This window comes from Chroicocephalus ridibundus, chromosome 6 (assembly GCF_963924245.1).
Source record: "Chroicocephalus ridibundus chromosome 6, bChrRid1.1, whole genome shotgun sequence".
In the NCBI taxonomy this organism is placed as follows: domain Eukaryota; kingdom Metazoa; phylum Chordata; class Aves; order Charadriiformes; family Laridae; genus Chroicocephalus; species Chroicocephalus ridibundus.
In genome coordinates, this window is record NC_086289.1 from 32,787,924 (window position 1) to 32,803,271 (window position 15,348).

Genomic DNA, 15,348 nt, shown 5'->3' on the forward strand with positions numbered 1-15,348 from the left:
GGCTTTGTTAATTATTTTGGAATTTGATTTATTTTATTATTGCTTATGCTTGTTGCAGATGACTAGAAGTACCAAAATGTACTGTTTGCTTAACCTCCCCATCTCTAGCTGCCCCCACCAATTTTGGCAAGTTGACTTTTTTGGATCATGTTTGCTTTTTGTGCATTATAATTCACGTTTGTATCAGCAATCAAAAGAGCAATTTTTTTTTTTTGTCCTTCTGTGGAAATTGAGCAAATATGCTTTAAAAAAGAGGAACCAGATCCTGAGAATTGCCATTTAAAGAACTCTCTCCTTTTCCTTTCCTACCTCTTTCCCACTTACAGCAGTGAAGTATTGTTTCAGTTCTTCTGAGCTAGTGTTTTTTTCTAGTTTACAGCCTAAGTTTACAGTCCGCACTTGTTTACTTCTTTCCATCATATGTATTAAATAATCTCTCTAATACTTATTACCCCCCCTTTCTGGCAGAAGTATTTTTACATAGATTCTCTAACTAATTAAATAGTGTGACCCAGCAGATCAAGGGAAGTGCTTATTTCTCTCCACTGAGCTACTGTGAGGCTGCATGTGGAGCATTTTGTCCAGTTATGCCTGGCTCAGCCCAAGAAAGACCCTGACAAGCGGGAGGGACTCCACTGGATGATCACCAGGTTGAGCAGTTGATGTACTTAAAGAAGCTGAGAGCTTGGTTTGTTCAGCATGGAGGAGGTGAGGTAAAAGAGGGATCTAGTAGTAGTCTTCCGCTACCCTATGGGTGATTAGACTGAGTCAGGCTCCTCCTAAAAGTGCACGGGTAACAATGGCCAAGGGTTGAGCAAAGGAAAAATCAACCAGATAAGAGAAAATAAGTTCTCAGTAAAAATGGCCATGCACTGGAATAAGTGTGCATAGAGGCTGTGGAATCTCCTTCCTTGGAGGTAAAGAGAGGTTGGTGGGCAAGGCCCTGACAGCAACCTGACCTAGCTTTGCAGTTGGCCCTGTTGTGAGCATGAGGTTGGACTTAAATGACTTCCAGAGTCCCTTTATTCCAAATTTGTTCTATGATTCTAGGAGCCCTTCTAATTAACATTAGTCAAGCTGAGCAAACTGATTGCTCTTAATCTCTTTTATAATATGTGACTGAAATTTTCAATGGAGTGAGGACCCAATGGAGTGAGGACCTTTTGTACAGCTTGTTGCTGTACAAAATCTTGTCCATGTGTGAGCAGAACTGGACAATTTGTTCCAGGTGAAAACTCATCAGGGGCTTCTATAATCAGCATCTCTATTAAAAAATGTCTTGTCTGATGCAGCCCAGCATGATATTAAATAGATATGCTTTTCTTGGCATCCTACAACCACTTTGTTGTGGACTAATATGGGCAGATCTTTCTCATTTCTTCTTATGATGATGAGATACTCTTTTCTTACTTACAATGATTGGATACTCTCATCTCAAATGTGATGACAGGTATGATCTCATACTTATTGATGAGATTTCAGTATAAGAGAAGTTCTTTAGTCTCAGTAGACGTGTCCAACACTTCTTAGAACTGAATTTCAATTCATATATATGTCTTCAGTGTCATTCAATTCCTTCTCCTGTATTACTACTAAATGTTAGTGATGCACTGTAACTCTGTGCTGGTATTAAATTTCAGTATAATATGCCTATGGCTAATGGACTTTTTCACTAAAACAAAGACAGCAACAGAATGAGAGTCTACATCGAGCAAAATGACTTCATGGATTTCAAAGTTTAAGTGTGCTTGTGTTTAGGGATGTAATAAATGCTGTCAAATCTCTACTCTGAACTGCTAAACCAAGTAAAATTTCTGAAGTCTGGATAGGCTTACAATGAAGAGTTGCTTTCAGGTAAAGGTGAGGCAAAAAAACACCCCAACCTGTGAAGGCAAACCAATGTATCTTTACTTATAGGGACTCAAAAGGACTTAATTTAAACCTGATGTGCTTAGCTTAGAAGCCATCGTAAGATAACTAAAGTAGTATTTTTATTGAATTGCAAAATTTTGATACTCCCTCCTAGATGGATCTAGAGCACGGTGTAGCTAGTAGTGGTCATTTGAACTTCATGGAAACTATTGAGCATCTTGGTTTGCTCTTTGGATTTCTTTTGAATGACCAGAACTCAACTCCACCTATCACCAGACAAAAATTCTTCTCAAGAAAACCAGAAAAGTTGTTAATGACTTGTGCTATTTACAAGTAACGGTAGTCAACAGATTTTAAAATGGCAAATGTCATCTTTTCAAAAAATGTACTTTTGACTTTGTAGGAGAACAATAAAAAGTTAACTTTTCACAAATGCTTTTTTAACAGATTATGGAAGAAACAAATACACAGATTGCTTGGCCATCAAAGCTGAAGATTGGAGCAAAATCGAAAAAAGGTATTTTGTTTTATTCTTTTTATGGGGTGGGATTAGCTGTTATAGCTAATATAGGTGTTTGAGGTACAAACCCATTTTAAGTATCTAGTACTTCTGCAAGTATTTTGCTGTCAATACTATTGTACTTACTGTCTTTGGCATGTGTGGTTTCTTCTGTAGAACTCTGCATCTAATCTGAACAGTTTCCTTATTTTACAGCAGGCAAAGCCAGTTAGTCTTTCTGGTAACACTGTAGATTAGTGGGTGTTCTGTGGGGTTTTTTTGTTTGTTTTTATAGAGTACAAAGAAAGATGTGTGTTGGTCAAGCCCAGTTAGAACAATACATCCTCATTGTGTCACCGACAGAGGCAGTCTGCATGCTTTTTGGGTTTCTTTAAGAAACTGAAGGAGAGCTGTTTCTTAGGAATGGCTAGCGTTATGTGTTTTAAATTATGGTTCTTCTGGAAGTACAGCCTATTAATGTGAACCGAGTTATACAATCTGGAACGTGTCTTTTTGAAATAAGCCTTCTAGTTTTGTTCTTAAAGAATCATAGCTGTGACTGAATTAAAGTAATACTTAATTATTCTTCTGCAGGGAAAATGAAATTGGGAGTGATTTTTAACATTGCATGTATTTCTGTTCAGGCTGATACGTATTAAACCCAAGAAAGTGGAGTTCAAATAATTTCTCTGTACATTATATTTCAAATGTATAGGTGGAGATGTGGGCTAAAAACCTTTGTAAATGAAGGAGGTCTCATGGGAAGAAAAATCCCTTTAGAAAGGTGCAGGAATAATAACACTTTTATGGTGTAAAGTGAGATTCAGTCTCTGAGGTACTTTCCCACATGGTATTGAAGTACAAATTGATTTAACTTTTTTGTCTGCTTGCGTGGAAAATGTGTCTCACTTGAGAGGGGAAAAATGGGGAAGGAATTCAGACTAGAAAAAATGCAAGTGTCATGTGTATGTATATATTCATATGTGGAGCTAGTGTTTATAGTAATGCGAGAGTGACAAAGTCTCTGTGCAAACCTGGGCTCTGCCTGTGCTGTTCTGCATCCTTTCTGCTGGAGGGGCTGTGCATTGATACACAGCTAAAGCTCCTCAGGAAACTGAGGCAGGAGAGTTTGTCTTCCTTTTGAGGGGAGAAGAGAAAAGAAATAAAGCAATACCTGCCCTTGTTTTCTTTCAAATCTAAATAAGCCTAGTTCTGAAGATGAAAAGCATGAATGAAAAGCTGTGAAAAGAGGCATATGAGGTGGCTGCTGGGATTCTGGATTGGTACTTAAAGATGCAGCTTTATATGTAGATTAATTTAACCTCTTTATTAGTGATCTCAAAGAGAAGATAGTGTTAGATTTGTGGTGAAGCTCTATCAGTATATGGAATTAATTTGAATACCAGGGGAAATAAAACAGCTAAAAGTTATAAGCTGATAATAAAATTAAAAATTGAGGGGAGGGAACGCATAATACAGCTGGGCATACTGAGTGCAGCTGCAGTGGGAACAATTATCCTGGAAAGTCTTTATGCCAAAAGAAACTTTAGATAGTGATGGGCCGCAAACTACGCATTTTAGCAATATATGCTATACTATGAAAAAATGTTTTAAATGCCTGTGGATTGCAGGGTGGCTCTGGAGTTAAGACTCACTCTCTGGCTAGCTTTGCTCTGGGAAGTTGGTGTGTATATATACACCTAAGTAAGTAAATTACAGTGTGTGTGCTAAGAACCCCTTAACCTAGAGGTTCCTATTACTTTTGAAATAAACTGTAGTTTATATTTTCTGTTAACACTTGATATCAATTGTTTGCAATTCAGTAACTTTCCATTTGCAGCTACAGCAGCTGTTTATATAGGGAAAATATTCTAAGTGTTTAACATACTCTAGCTTCACTTAATGACATTTTGTGATTGAGAGGAGAGCCTGCAACAAATAACTGGCCGCCTCTCTGGGGACTTCTTGAAGTCAGAACATGCTATCTTTCCCTGTCTCCTTGGCTGGGAACCCAGTGCCTGATAAGCAGTCATTCAGGGAGGGAGTAGCAGTTATGGATGGACAGACTTTACCCTACACTTTACCCTATCAGCATCAAGTGATACCAGATTTTTCATATCATTTTCCAGTATAACTTTCCTGCAGTTTCAGTAGCTTCACGTTTTGTGGATGTATGCTGGGGCCTCTGGTTGTTCGCAGCCTTCCTCCCAAAATGTGAGGGGGGGAAAAAACATCATTAGGAAGACACTTCTATCTGTGCTGCTGTTTCTGTCATGTTCTGTCTCATGAAACATTTAAGGCTTAATGTAGTGGTGTTCTCACTACTGTTGCCGGTTTTTAAATTGAGATAGATACTAAATCAATAAGGACAGAATACATATTTTCTTTCTAAAACATGCATAGGTATTGAAACCTGCAGATAAGGTGTGCATAATAATCTTCACATCCTTGCTGAACACCTTAAGTTCTGTACAGGACCCACAATCTTTTTGTGTTCTTATGGAAAAAAACTTACTGTGAAGCAAGAGCAATAAGAGTAGATGACCTACAAGTAGTTAAATTGTTTCTTTTCTGTGTTATTTGGAATACAACTTTTAAATTGATGATCACAAAATACTATATATTGAGTATCATAATGGTAATTCATTAACTCAAACTTGAATTGCAGAAAAATAATGTCTGAATTTCGCATATGCAGAATTTTTAAAATTTGCTAATTAAAATTTGTTGTTCAATATGACATTGCTAGAATACCTCTTTGCAAAAGCTAGAATTAAAAAATCAATTATCAACTCTCAACAGTTTCATAAAGAGCAAAACAGGAATCTCCTGGCCTTAAAGAACACCAGATGCTGCAGTCTTACTCTAGTGATGAGGGTTAAAGTATTTTGCAATACATGTTTAGAAGACACACAAACAGATATAAATCTTCCAGTAGCATCTTTAAGCAAGCCATTTGATTTGTTTGGGTGGACAAAGAGATCCTGTAACATTAAGGCTTCAGAGAAGGAAGTGAAACAATTTAAAGCACTTCTGTAATGACTGATTCCTGTGCAGCAGCAATGAAATAATGGGTGCTGGCATGGTATGCCCTGCTTGGCACGGGTGCTGAAGAGTTCAGGGCATACCAAAACCGCAGGTTCTGGAGGTTTCAGATCTTCCGTTGTCTATTGAATTAAAGATCAAACTGAGAGACAGTGACTTTTCTGTCTATTCCCCTTTTGCTCTCAACATACTCTTTCACTCTGTTGTGGTTACTGTTCCTTAGGAATGCTATTAATTGTCTTTAAATGATTTATTCAGTGGTATAAAAGTTCAGAGTAGATAGCCAAATCTTAAATGGTCAGATACTGTAATTCCACAAACACTTTCAAAGCAGGCGTGAGCTAACATTTTTTTTCCCCTCTCCCTTCTCAAATTACTGTCCTACTCTCCTCTTCTTGTTCATCCCTTTGTGCTGGGCTGTCACTCGTGCTTATGTTGTCACATAGGGGACCAGGTTGGCTTAAGACTAACCATGGATAATCTTTACTATTGGATACGCGGGTGTTTTGTGCATTTGCTAGCTGTTTTAACCCAAACTGTACCCTCAGTCTGCTTCCCCATACAGTTGTCTGAGTCTGTAATGTTTAATGCATTGGGAGCAGGTGAACGTCACGTTATTCAGCAGCAGTGCTTCTTGAGGGTAATTTAAGTTGCTCTTTAGGAACATTAGGATATATGTGAGTTTAGATTTCACTCATATTCCTGTCTGTCTGTCCTTCTTTTAATTATTTCCCCCCTCTATGCAGGTGCGTGCCTTTGTATGTCAACAGCCATAAAGAAGTTATGGGGATGTGCATGTGCTCAGAATGCAGACAGCCTTGAAATAGCATTTGGGTAACAACCAGCATAAGAATCATTTCAGCTCCTGGAAACTTAATGTCTCTAGGCAGGAATTCATTCAGAGACTTGGAGCAGGGAAAATAGTGGGAGATTAAAAAAGGTGGTAAGGGGAAATGCAAAGTAAATTGAGTTTACCGGCAGGAATAACTCCGGAGTCTTTTTAACTGTTCACTTTAAAAATGGGCTGCTTTTCCTGAACTTCTGTTGCTCTTTTTTCTTTCTCCCTGTTCTTCCCATATTTTCATTCCTCTTCATCTTTCTCCATATTACAATATCCAGCTTTTCTTGATCTCTGTTTATTGAAGTTACCCACTCATTTATTTTCTTACTTTCATGAGCTGCTCTTATTTCATTTCATCTGTTCTTTCATTTGCTGTTTCTGGTTTTGGGGGTTGTTGGGTTATTGTTTTTTGCTTTCTGTTTGTTTTTCTGTTTCTCCCCCTCGTATTACTGATTCATTTTAAGTTGTTTAAGAAAAAAAAAAATCCAGTCTATGTTCTATTTGAGTGGGGGTTTTTTCCTCACCTGATTTTTCTTTTTATTCTTTCATCTCCTGTTTCAAAAATCAAGCTTCAGTAACTCTTTTTTTTTTTTTTAAATTTAAACTAGTCTCTATTATCAAAACGTTTACTACATGCTATTTTTCATTAGCATATCTCAAAGGCAAGGCAAGCACATAGCGTATCAAGTTGATACCTAAGGTATGGTATGATACCTAAGAATGGCAAGAAGGGAGGAAACAGTGGCACTGAAGACATTAGAAGGAATGCAGCAATAATTAGCAGTGGGCAGTACTGGCATTCATTGCCTGAAAACTTGGTTTCACACTTTTTCCTTAAGCTTTGCCTTTCGCAAGCTATCTTGCAAGCAGAGTTCAGTATTTCCTTCTTTGCATCTTAAGCTGCAGAGACAGCATGGAAAATAAAGTTAGCAAATGTGATACCATATTTAAGGCAAATAACTGTACTGAGAGACTTCAACCAAATTAGTTAAATATTGCTCCCATCTATTTGAATTTTGTTTAGACACAAGGGAAGAGCTTTGGGTGTTTCAAAAGGCATTATGATAAAAGCTAGAAACTGACATTTTTGTTAAAACAGAAATGTCACTACATGGCAAACTTAAGGCCAAACTTGCATGTAAGTTACTGCCTTAGATATCAAGAGTAAGTTAAAATGTAATCTCTGTTTATTGCTTCAGACCTTTAAATCAACTTTCAGTTGTTTCCCAATGTTGCAATAAAAGCTGAAGTTTACATTTTGAGAGGAAGAAGGGAGGGAAAGAAGATGTGGCATCAGGCTGTGGAGCCTTACGAACGTGTGCATATACAGTGCTGGGTTATTTACTCTTTTGGCTTAGATTTTCTGATAGAACTCCAGTCTGATTTTATTCTTGTCAGATAGTGTTGGTTTTTTCTCTTTAGAAATACTGAATTTTCTCCGTTTTGTTTGTCAACAAAATCTTTTAGAAGAGTGAAAACTGCTTTTGATGCTAAATCTTCTATACTAAAATATAGATGGAGAAGTGGTTAACATAAGGGCAGATCAGCATTGTACTTGCCAGTTTTTAGTGTCCCATGTGCAGACACCTTCCTAATTTACACGCCTGTTCCATGGAGAGATTACATCATTTCTTAAGCATCATTTTGTAAAACAAACTAATCGCTGACTGTTATGCAATATTGCTTTCAGTATTGGAACTGAACTGAATCCTACATTTGTACAATACTTTTGTTCCAATCTGTTAATGGGTGCGAGTAAGACATTGTCAGTCGTCATATTCAAACCCACTATTTCATGATGAAATGTCAGTGAGAAATGGAAGAGTTAATAAGCCTGTGCAGCATCATTCTGTAGGAGTTAATGTGAGCTTTAACCAGCATCATAACCTCTTCTAGTGTGTCTGGAGGTCTCTGGATTCGCCCTCCTCCAAAACAAAATCCCAACCGAGAACCACAACCCCCAAAACCCCACCAAATCAAAACACTGCTAAGCAAAGCAATGAACGTGATGAGGCAGCAGTTGAGAAACTCGGAGTACAGTGAAAAGTGTCTGTGTGGCATAAAGTGATCTGGGACCTTCACTTTAGGGGATTCTATCTTTTCACATTGATGATATTTTGTAAAAAATGCAAAGTTTAGAGAAATTAGTAGATTTCTCTGCTTTCAATTGTTGCTGAAATACTAAAAGGATTTGAATATATGCTCCTAAACTTTAAGTTACATACTTAATCTTTTCCTAAATAGCAGGTGGCTTGGTGTACTCCAGGGGCTGGCATGTTCGCAAAGTGCAGTTACATAATCTGAAGTTTTCCCCAAGAAATTGGCCAAGTCTGAGTTTGGTCAAACAAGCATAAAATAACTACAAATGACCTCACAGTTTAGGCTATTGACTTCTTTGTCTTCTATAACTCTTTAAATTGAACTCTGTTTCCAGCAGTTTGGGATCTACAAGACTTAAGACCCTGCGGTTCGAATATATAATGCGATGCTGTGTATGTACATGTGTGTATATGCATATAGAACAATGGTAGTTAGGATTGCTTTGTTTTTAAGTCTGCAGTGTTTTCCTCTTCTCAGGCTTTACATATACACATTATTCCTACTTAATATAGTTGTAGCCATAACACGGCTTTTTATTTGTCTGTTTTCTGAAATGACTTCATTATTCTGGGCTGAAGAGAGGTTAGTTTCTTTTTTCCTTTTTCACGATGCGTATATATTATACCTGCTTTGAGTTTTGTTTTAATTTTGTTGAAAAGTAATTTGGAACTAGTTGTATTGTGGAAAAGCTACAGTTGTTGGGAATACAGCATCTATTAATTACCCTTGTTGAGCTTGGAGATTTTTACCTTCTCATTTTGATTGTGGGCAGGAGGATGGTGTTTCTTGTTTGTCTGGCTCTTTGGATTAAGAAAAATAAAATCTGACCCAAGAAACCAAAACCCAACCAACAGAAAAGCAAACAAACCCCACAACCTCCCCACAATCCAAAACCCAGTATGGGGCTATGAAAATCCATTGCTTTAAATAGCAAGAGCTCTATTATAACAAATCCTGTTTGGTGCTCTCAATAATGGTTACATTCTGTACAATATCCTAAGACCATTTCTAAAAGTGTTCCTAGAAGTGAATGGTAAGGAGGAATTGCTTGGTTTGTTTTTGATTTTTTGGGGGGTTTTTTGTTTGTTTGTTGGGGTTTTTTTGTTTTTTGGGGTGTTTTTTTTTAATTCATCTACATATATAAAACTAGCATTTCAAAAAACAACCAGATAAAAATGTCTAGCCTGTTTTGGTACCCTGTTAAAGTCAAGAGTTGATCACTGTCAGGCTAGTGTGGTTGTGGATGAACCTCTTTGCTGTTTATACAATGTAGTGAGGGAGTGTAATATCAGCTTTTTTGTATTTGAATTACTGAATTCTTCACGGAGAAGATCAGTGTAGTCTGGAAAGTTAAAATAAAGATATATGCACACCTTCATATACATATATGTATACACATACATATATGTGTGTGTGTATATGTATATATAATATGGAGGAGAATAAGCAACTCTCTTCTGTGAGTATGGGCACTGAGGTTAAGAGTATTCTCATGCTTCCTTATATAGATTTAGATAGTTTATGGCCTCAACCTGAACGTAGAAATGTTTCAAATCAATTGGTTTTTATTGTATACAGTCTGCTTGGCAAATGGAGACTTAAGTCTTGGGGCAGGAGGAAGGAGAATTTACATCTGCGTGTAAACTAGAGTTACTGTATCAGTGCGTGGGGCTTTTGTGGTTGGTTTTTTTTTTTCCTTCAAAAGAAATTCAAGGTTGTATGTTTCATTGATGGTTTAAGTTGCATGGAAACACTTTCTTACAAAGGCTAAATTTCTTAATTATGCTTGATTGATCTTAATTCTTTGAATATAAAAGCGAATCCTGCTGCTTTTTTAAAGAATATGCCCATGTAAATTCTGTGTTAAAAGTCTTCATGTGCATAAGTTCTAAAAGTCCTCCTGTAACTTCATTCACTTCTAAAATGACAGTCTCTTCGTTCATAACCCTATATAACCTCTGAACCTGCCTAAAAATGAGCTGGTGAATAATGGGAAACAAAGCTTAATGTGCTGAAATTGCTTCTATGCTTGCCAGTACGAATCTGTGTAGTTAATTTATCAGCCTTTAAGCTTAAGAAAAATACTCTTTACTGTAAAAGGAGATCATGGTTTGTGTTTCTGTAAATGCAATAGTGCACTGAGTTTTATTTTGCATGTTGGTCTTAAATGCTAAGCCAGCCCCGCCTGAGAAGGTCACACGGCATTGTAGGACTACAGATACTTCAGACTTGTTAATGAAACAAGTAATGTTTACAACAATGTAACAGCAATTTTTCATAGTTTTGGTCAACTTTCGTTCTTGACCTACTTTCATCTCTCTGTGTGCTGTTCCCAGTTAAATAACTGTAGCTTCTGCTGTTCTCACAAAAAAACCCTCAAAACAAATAGAGTGGAAGAGAGTAAACACAGGATATAATCAATTAATTTTCCTACCTTAAATTCAGTGCTATGAGTAGCCACTTAATTGGCTTAGAGCCTTAAGCTTGACTGAAAAAAAAAAAAAAAAAAAAGGAGGGGAAAAAATAAATTAATCGTGCCCTTGGAGATCTGCAGTGGAGCTTTTGGACAAAGTAGCTTCTAATCCACTCGGGTGCTTCTGAAATTTTTGCTAACTGTCCTGCAAGGCTGTACCCTAACTCTGATAGGAGCTGAACATGTATGGAGAGATGTCCACTTCTGAACAACCACAGCCTGTTCTAAGCCTCTGAAGTGCTTAGATGCTCAAGTGCTTAAAAGCAAAGGTAACTTTTGTATTTGTTCATGATCAAGTTTTAATTTCTGTTGTCACGACATTGATTTCAGTGCAGATGAATGGAAACACAGGTTCAAATTGCCCAGTCTGCTTCTTAGAAAGAAAATAACATGCTGTACACCAGCTGGAACTCTGCCAGCAGCTCTATCGTTGCTGCCAATCTGAGGACTGGTTTAGGCTCTGGTGGTGCTGTTGGGTGCCTTCCCTTGTTCGTGTGGATCACCACCTTTACAGGGCAAGGGGAATAGTCCCCTGTCAATAACCAATGTGGTAAGGTGGTCAGAGGTGATGATTTGATGACTGTGCTGTAGGAACCTGTTCCCCGAGGAGAGGGGCTCTCCTCCTGGTTACTTGAAGTTCACCAAAAAGGTGCTGCAGGGTGAGCTTTTGAAGTTACTCCATATGTCTTTCCCGTCCGTGAGTGGAAACGGAATCCCAATGCATAAATTTGAGATAACTTCATATAATAGCAGTAGGCACAATAGTTTTTGATCACCAGATCCCTAGGACAGCCTTATTCTGTATGTTGTGAATAATGATAAAGGTGCACTGGGTTGTGCGTATTCCAAGTACTTCTTAAGGGAAGACCAGTAACTACTTTTGCTAGAAATGAAATCGGGGAGGCAGAACTGTTTTCACAGCTGCCAAACAGCGCAGTTGTGGTCTTATCTCTCTAGCCTTACTGCATGCTTGAGGTCTGCCCCTCTGGCTCCATAGCTACCTGCTAGGCAGCTGGGCCCTCCAGCCTGGCATGCCCCGGTGTCAAACCCGCTGACGGAGAGGGCATTCGGGACTGCTGGTTTATTGGGGCCTGTGCGCTTTTGTCAGTGGAATTTTTCTTAAAGCTATTTGGTTTTGGTTCCCAAGGTATAAAGTCATATGTCTGACTTTATACCAGCTCAGTAAAGGTTTTCTTAAAAACCTTGGCATTTAAATGCCTCTTCCTTGTTGGTGCCCATGACAACACGATGGTTGGTTTGGGTATTCTGTGTCAGCTCTCTATGTGTGGAGCAAAATTCCTTTGCAGCTTTTATTTGACCTCACTAAAAACAAGAAAAAAAGATTCATCCTGTTATGCAATTGTCCAGCTGATAACTGTGTATATAAGTAGAGGGTTTTTTAAATTACACTCATACACAGGAATTTTGCAGCAGTATGTATCTGCATATTGAAGGTAGTCGTGTCAGGAGGTAAAGGATGCTCTGATGTGTTTTTGAAAATGCTAACAAGATTTGAGGGGAGGAAAAAAGATTATTTCTTATATCTGCAGCTGCTTCACAAAATAAAACTTCAGTCAGATCTATACATGATCTGGGAAACTGCAAGTTTTTTCTGTTCCTTAGAATGGCATTAAACTTAGTTGTGTGCTTGACCTTTCTACAGTAAAACTAATGCTGTTTTGCATTTCCCCAGAGGTAAAAATGGATTAACTTGATAAATGGGGCTTTTTAAAAATCATGCAACTTAGGTGAAATACAACTGAACAGCTACATAATCTGAAATGCAGAGTACTTTAGTTCTGAAAGTTCTTTATAAAATGGAGAAGTACTTGCTTAATTATGCCTTTCTCTAATTATAGAATCTTGCTGGATTATAGAATTATGCTGGTTTGTAATTTGTGTGTTCTGAATTGCTTAAAATTGTTTTCTTTGATTTGATCTTGCTCTGATGTAAATCAAATCAGCGTTTTCAGAAGAAATAAGATTACAAAAATTCAGTGATAGTCTGCATCATTGGTGACGATCATCAGAATACAGAAAATGTTTGTTGGATAATTTCTGTCAATCAATTAACTATTTTAGTCTGTCAGACTTGGGGAGGCTGCAGTCAATCATCTGCTTGTAATGCTACATGGTATCTGCTTGTTAACTATTACCATTCATTAATACTCTTCCTTTTGAGAAGGGATTATTCATACTCTTTAGTATTTTTCATAAGAGAAGATAAACTCATGGTGTCAAATGTCAGTGGAAGCCCACAGTATGTTTTTGTTTTGTTTTTCAGCATGTAGTTTTTTCAGGGATTGGTTGGAGAAGTGTTGAGAAAAGGGAAGCATCATGTTTCAGATTTTTTTAAACTCCTGTTTCCATGTGTTTAAATTGTGATGTTTCAGAAGGTTTTCAGGGGTGCTGAGGAGTTCTTCGTGCCAATCTAATGCATTATTGTATGCAAACGTTTGACGCTAATACGAAAAACTTCTTGTAAGCCTAGCTGAAGATGCTAATTTAAACACATCAGGTATGCATTAGGCATTGGTCAGTGAATGGTAATGATGTGTTAGATTAGTAAACATGATTCAAATTTTTGTTTTGATTTGTCACAAAAATGGCTTGAGTGGAGGAGGCCAGGGCCCTAAAACAGCTTTCAGAAGCATGGAGAAAGTAGCATGCACAGCAGAAATCCACTTAAGGATCTTGTCACAGTTTTAAAGAAATAAAATAATCATATGCCCACCAGTATTACTGGGGAGAACACTGCATTTTATACTCTGAAGTGATAATAGCTATATACTCATATTCTATAGCTGGCTAAATATTTTTATAGTCTTTTCAGTTTCTTTATACTGTACTTCTGTAACTGCCACACAAAGACCAATCTTCCCCAAAGCAAGCCTGTGCCTCCCATGATGCTCCAGCCTCTCCTGCTGACGGTAGCACTTGCAGGTAGGGCTGGCTACTGCATTGCCCTCTTTAAGCTTCTGCAACTCCTATAAACACTCTAGAATTACAACGGAAGTGATTATCGTCCTTTTTCTGCAAATCTCTTTGCATTATAAGTGAAATCCTGATTATTTTTTTAAATCGCTTTGGTTTCAAACTTTCTTTATAGTGTGCATTCTAAATATAGACTGAGTCTGTGCCAAAGACCAAGTGCGAACATACGAAACCATCATTGATAGAAAGTCTCTTTAATGACTTCCTCTGGAAACTATAATTTGAATCATATGATTTTTCTGGAGTAGCAGTAGGAGGGCATATCTGAAAAATAACTATAATATGGTTTTCAGAATTTTAAGCTTTTCATCTGTACAAACTTAACTTTGTGTAAACTGTGCTAGTCATTTTATTCCTTGATTATTTGGCAAGACTAACATTTCCTGTAAACCAAGTCAGATCTACAGAGCAAAAAAAATCCAGGGCATTAAATAGTGTTCTTGTGATTATTAACCACACACCCCCCACCCCCTGATTTTTAGCAGTTACAAAATAATTGTTTTTTATGGTAAATGCTTGTCGAGAGCCCCGGTAGCCTGTAACTTTGGCTGCGTGGCAGCAGTTGAAGCTGCTGAATTGGTATAGTTTAACTAGTGAGACTGGTACTGTCCATCAGTGTTGATCAACCAAGGCTAGTCAATGATGACTATTGGCAACGTATGCTCCCTTTCTTAACTCCTGTGAAAGGGAAAGGCAAGTGGATCTCTTGTTAATGGGAGGAAAGCTGTGGGAAAGTAAAAAGTTGGGAATGAAGTGGAATGGGGGAAGCGGGAGACACAGAGAGGAAATGAGAGACTGATGAAGCGACTGACAGTTGTTGGAAAGAGGTAGATGTGAGTCAGCAAAGACATGGCAGGAAGCATAAGGTTATAGTGGGAATCTTAAAGAAATGAGGCTTTTGAAAGAGTAGAATAATAAAGAGTCAATGATGAAGATGCTATAAAGATAATGAGAAAACAGGTCTAAGGTAGAAAGAGGAAGATTGGTGGGGGAAGGACCGGGTAAAAATGTATATACCGAGAAGTGGAGAGGAGGATTTCAGTCCAGCTTTCATAAGCGTCTGGCATGGACTTCCCATACATATCCTAGTCTTGGAAATGAGATCAGACGCAATTCTGAAGGTTCTACTTGATGAATATCCTGGGGAAAAGCTGGTAAACACCACTATATTGATGCAGACTTTCATTACTGTCCTAGACCAGTGATTAAATACCTAACATGGCACTATTCTCATATCTGATATCTGTCTGCTACTTCCATAAAGATGTAATTTAATTGACTGCAATTTCTATTTGTTAAACACTTAACAGATGTCTCGTCTTGCATCAAAACATATGTATGACTTAAAATACTGGGAACGCAAAGCATTAATTTCTAGTCCATGGGAGTTGAGGATATTGGCACTTTCTGCTAAAAATCACAAAACAGAATTAGAATGTGTGCAAGTAAAACAAGACGGCAATAAAAAGGATTAAATTTGAGTGCAACTGTCATCCAGCTTATTAGATTTGTGTCCAGTGCGAT

General features: G+C 37.7%; 1 protein-coding gene across 1 annotated transcript in view; it reads left to right on the forward strand.

Moving 5' to 3' along the window:
* The window catches only part of BICC1 (BicC family RNA binding protein 1), a 113,621-nt gene that overhangs the window by 53,796 nt on the left and 44,477 nt on the right, over positions 1–15,348 (forward strand). Inside the window, exon 3 of the mRNA XM_063339234.1 lies at positions 2,320–2,389. Within this exon, the coding sequence (XP_063195304.1) occupies positions 2,320–2,389 (70 nt within the window). The remainder of the gene's footprint in view (positions 1–2,319; positions 2,390–15,348) is intronic.